The sequence below is a fragment of the Poecilia formosa genome, unplaced genomic scaffold (genome assembly GCF_000485575.1).
Source record: "Poecilia formosa unplaced genomic scaffold, Poecilia_formosa-5.1.2 Scaffold391, whole genome shotgun sequence".
Classification (NCBI taxonomy): domain Eukaryota; kingdom Metazoa; phylum Chordata; class Actinopteri; order Cyprinodontiformes; family Poeciliidae; genus Poecilia; species Poecilia formosa.
The window spans coordinates 131,936-136,883 of NW_006800330.1; the positions used below are offsets into that span (position 1 = coordinate 131,936).

The window sequence follows — 4,948 nt, forward strand, 5'->3', positions numbered from 1 at the left end:
GTAAATAGTTTGATCTATGTTAATGATGTCATGATTTACAGTTTCTGATTCCTCATTGGTTCATTTCTGCTATTTGAGTAAAATTTTCTTGACTTAAGTAGTGAAGTTTGTTAAACTCCTTTAGCGCTTCTGTTAATTTTGTTTCAGATGAAGAAAAAATTTTTTTTTAATGTTTTTCCACTTAGTCATGTTAAAGAAAACAACTTAGATGCCCCACATTAATTTCATTGATGAACTAACCAAACAAAACGTTTGAAAATATAAAAACATTTTTGTCCTACTTGGAACCCCATACATATACAACTCAAGTTTTTTATAACTTGTAATAACATTTCTGATTTGCTTTAGCAATAAACTTGCGGAAAAGAATACTAACACTTAATAAATTATATTAAATATTGAATATGCAGTCCTTTAGTAATATAATATTTACATTTCAACATTACTGATGAAGTTCACATCGTTTTATTCTCAAACTAAAACAAGTTTGGCTTTAAAATACACCAGGCTTATGCGAACAACAGCGCCATCGTGTGTAAATAATCCATATTAACACCAAGTTTTCTCCCGGAACTGTGAACATGACAGAGCAGGGCTGATTGAAATGGCGTCAGTCACAGCCCGTAGCTGGGCTCTCTGCGCTGTCTCTCTCTTAAATATGCTCTTTGTGTTCATTTCTGGGGCAGACTTCATTCGCTTCGTGTCGTTTCGACCCATCTATCATAACATTACAGGGGAGACGACGCTCTGTCAAGGTAAGCTCTCGTAAAACTTGAGGTGGCTTGCAGCCAGAAAAAGTTATCACTTGAGGAAGTTGTTTACAGTCACGATGAGTGTGTAGTCTTTGTAGTCATGCAACTGTGTGCAATAATTAAATCTACGAACACGTCAGAACGTCTGGAGTACATATGACGTATGGCGGAATTTTGGTCGATGAAATCAGCGCCCGGCTAGCTCAGTCGGTAGAGCATGAGACTCTTAATCTCAGGGTCGTGGGTTCGAGCCCCACGTTGGGCGATCAAATTTTTCGTTTTCAAAAAATGTCCTAATTGTGTAGCATAGTATCCTGTAGTTATGTTAATAGTTTCCGACGTCACAGAGTCATTTTTGCACCAAAGATTGTTACTTGAGTGCCCTAAATGACTACAAAATGTACTTTTCAATTTATTTAATTTATTATGGACAAAAGCTATCCAAACCCAAAATGGCCCCATGTGGAAAAATAATTACTCTGTAAACCGAATAGCAAGTTGTGCCATCCTGTATGGCAAAATCAGTAATTTTTGTGAAGCACTTTGCTCAGCAACACTGTAGTTGTGTAAAGCAAAGAGCTACAGAAATGAATGACTGACTGGTCAGATGAAGATACATTTTCACCAAACCTTTGAAAAATTGCTTTAATTCAGCCATATTAGGTTTTCAAGCATGAATGGCCTGTTTAAACTCTTATCTCCACAAGATATAAGTCCAAATTTAGTCTGAGTAACTCTAAAACATGTTTTACTAGCAAGTAAAGTGTCCCTACACACTGAATGACTTTTTATTTTATGTTATTGAATGTTAAAGTCTACCTTTATAATTCTTGTTATTTTCTGTTCCTTGATTATATATTGAAACTGTTTTATTCCCTGCCATCAGGGCCTGATTTACAAGGATGTGGGCCCTTGGCCTGGTGCCAGTTTGGTAAAAACTGGTACTATAAGTAAAAATTATTTTATAATGTAAATTACAGTACATTAATAGCTTCTCCTATTGTATGTTGTTCCCAAAGAAATCCACTATGATTTCATCAAATTTAAACATTTGAATATTGTTTATAATCATTAAAATCTCAAAATATGAATACAACTCATCTACTTTGGATTTTATAAAGGCACTGTGTTTATATAACACTGTTCAAAAATAAAATAATTTTTAGGCCTCCTCCAAGAGTTGGGTTTTGGGCCACTGCCCCTCTAAGCCCCTCCTAAAGTTTGGCCCTGCCTATCAATAATTATATTTAAATAATGAATTCAATAATTGCTCTTTCTTGACTGTTTGTTGATTTGTGTCCACTAAGACTCCGTCCCCTGGTCCGTGGCCTTGAAGGACAGTTCTGTGCTCTGGGCTCTTTTTGTGGATCTGTCCTTGCTGGCTCTCTTCGTTGTCCAACACAGCCTGATGGCCTGGGCCCCGGTCAAACAGGCCCTGCAGTCCCTGCTGGGGGCCCTGAACAGGACAGCGTACTGCTTCTCTACTGCACTCGCCCTCCAGGTACAGCAGCACTCAAAAATCATTTTAATATCCAAAAATGCATTGAATACCATCTTTTATTGCATTTTTTCATTTGGTGAAAATTCATATATATGCCTGCAGTGATGCCAAGATTTAATAAATATTTTTGAAATTATTTACAAGTTGCCATTCAGAATATTTTAGGTACAAGCACATAATTTGTTATTGTTTTTAGATTAATTAAAATATTGATGCTTGATTTCAAGTCCTCTCTTTTAGTTTTTTTGTTTTTTTTTATTGTATTTGTAGTTTTTTATTATATTTTATATTTTTAGTTTTGATTTTTATAGTTTTTTGTCATTTTTATTATATTTGATTTTTAAATATAATTTTGCAGTTTTTGTTTCTTTAAGTAGTCTCTTGCCTTTCTTTGTACATATCTTTTATATAAACATTTGCCTCTTTTGATGTTTCATTTTTGTTTAAGCTCCTTTTGAGCATTTACAGTCTATGTATTGCTTAATATTTTAAAACTCTTTTTTGGAAGTTTTATTTATAGTTTTTAGCACACTTATAATCTCATATGTTTATTTTGTGTAGCTAATCTAAACAATTTAACTTTAATCAATTTAGTTTGCGTTGTTTTTATTTTTTCTGTACTGTTTAGGCAAACTCAGTTCAAATCCAGTAATCCTTTGGTGATGTGTACGTTTTATATTTAACATGTTCCTTATGTTTCAGTTTTTATTATTTTTTTCTCTCTTAGATGTTGGTGCGTCACTGGCAGCCAGTGACTGGCGCCCCCTGTCTGTGGTCCGTGCGCCATGCACCCTGGAGTGTCTGGTTCCCTCTGCTCTGCTTTGGGTTGCACTTCCTCTGCTGGGCCATCATCTGCAGCATCCTCATTATTTTTGATTATCCTGAACTACTGGGTATTAAACAGGTAGGAAAGTTAAGAGAGGGATATATTTGTGTTTTTAAATGTGATTTGAATGATTCGTGTTTTTAGTATGTGACTTTTCAGTGCAAAATATTGTCACAATAACTACAAAATGCATTAATTTAATTTTGAATTCTACCTAAAAATAAAACAAAACACAAGTGTGTGTTAGTATTACTTCTTTTTTTTACTTCAGAAGTAGAGACTTTTGTATATTTTTTTCATTGATTTATAAGTTTTGGTGAGGAAATTATTGTGCTTATGTTTATGTTTATTGAGATCCCCATTAGTGGTAAAACAAGCTGACCAAACGTTCCGGAGCTCAGTGTGGTTGCTAGGTAACGGGACTCAGCTGGGGTTGCTAGGAAACGGTTCAGTGCCCATGGAATGTAACTTTACTGTTTGGAGGTTTTTAAAATGACTCATTTTGCGAACACTAAAAAACATGAACTTATTGCCAAAACAGAACTATGTTCTTTTTTCTTCTTCTTTTTTGTAAGCACTTTGGCTGTTTTTAGATATATTTTAAACATCCAAAATGAATAAACAAAGCAACAGAAACAAAAACTAAAATTAATTATGAAATTATAAAATTGTCCTTCAATACAAAGGGCTAGTTGATGCCAAAGCTTTAGACTTTTATCATCCAGTTTTCAGTAGAAAATTGGATGGTAGAGAATTTTTGGAGAGAAAAGAGAAAAACAATAAATCATGCAAGTGGAAATTCTTTAATTTACCGTCCTCTGCCCACAGTCTGGGTCATTTTAAATCGCTTCTTAAAACTATTTTTATTTTTATTTGTTGGAATTTAATTGAGGCCTGATAGTGTAATTTTTCTGTTGTGATGTTTTATTTTGATTTTATTTACTTATTTTTATTCTCTCTCTATTGTGTTATTGTTTCTGTACAGCACTTTGGTGCAGTTTTGAACCTGTTTTGAAAAGTGATTCCTAAATAAATTTGACATTGACGTTCAGTTAATTGGTTGTTTATTGCGACTGGCCTATAAGTGATAAACTCTTCTCCTCCCAGGTGTATTATGAGTGCCTGGGTCTGGGGGACCCCTGGTCCCAGAAGCCAGCCCCGGCTCAGCGCCTGCTGTCCCACCTCCGCCACCCCGTCTGCCTGGAGCTGGTCGTCATCCTGTGGCTGCTGCCGGCCTTTCCCCTGGACAGGCTCCTGCTGGCCGGCACGCTGTCGGCCTACGTCGGCCTGGCACACTCTCTGGACAAACAGGATTTGGCCTACCTCTGCGGCCAGCTTAAAGGCAAGGTGTGGCTGTTAGCGGAGCCGCAGCGAGGCGGCGCGGAGCAGAACGGCAGCAGCCTCAAGGAGAAGGAGGGCTAAAGGGATCCAAGGCTGCCTTCATGTTTCACACCTAGATGTTACACTACTGACATATTTGTGTTTGCCACATTTTATGTTTTTAAAAGGTAAATTATTCTTGAAAAACTGTGTCTTAATGAGATTTCTCACTCTATATTACTGCTGGATAAAAGAAGAAGAGAAGGTCTGGGTGCTTTTCTGATACTATGAATTTATTTCTCTGACTGACTTGAACAAAACTTCATGTCTGGATAATACAGGGTGACCATTGCTTTTGTCTACTTTCACAGTACTGTAATAGTTTTATTTAGACCACAGGTGTCAAACTGAAGGCACCCGGGCCAAATCTGGGGCACCGTACCCATTTAGGTGGCCCTCCGGACTCTAAACATCCACAAAAACAAAACTTTAAGAAATCAAAGTAGGATTTTTTTTATATAGTGACAAATTACATCAATGTGAAAAGAT

The 4,948-nt window shown here is 36.3% G+C and overlaps 1 protein-coding gene and 1 non-coding gene across 2 annotated transcripts; both read left to right on the forward strand.

Moving 5' to 3' along the window:
- Positions 1 to 535: 535 nt before the first annotated feature.
- On the forward strand, positions 536 to 4,932 carry nrm (nurim). Its single transcript, XM_007575865.2, has 4 exons — positions 536 to 755; positions 2,060 to 2,253; positions 2,981 to 3,157; positions 4,187 to 4,932. Exons 1-4 carry the CDS (start codon positions 605 to 607, stop codon positions 4,499 to 4,501), a joined length of 837 nt encoding a protein of 278 aa, XP_007575927.1. The 5' UTR covers positions 536 to 604; the 3' UTR covers positions 4,502 to 4,932.
- trnak-cuu (transfer RNA lysine (anticodon CUU)) lies at positions 945 to 1,017 on the forward strand. Its single transcript has one exon. It is a non-coding gene; the product is annotated as a tRNA-Lys (tRNA).
- Positions 4,933 to 4,948: the final 16 nt, after the last annotated feature.

Coding starts and splice junctions, on each gene's coding strand:
- nrm (XM_007575865.2), top strand. CDS start 605: ATGGCGTCAGTCACAGCCCGTAGCTGGGCTCTCTGCGCTGTCTCTCTC. Junction 756..2,059: donor GGAGACGACGCTCTGTCAAG/GTAAGCTCTCGT, acceptor GTGTCCACTAAG/ACTCCGTCCCCTGGTCCGTG. Junction 3,158..4,186: donor AACTACTGGGTATTAAACAG/GTAGGAAAGTTA, acceptor TTCTCCTCCCAG/GTGTATTATGAGTGCCTGGG.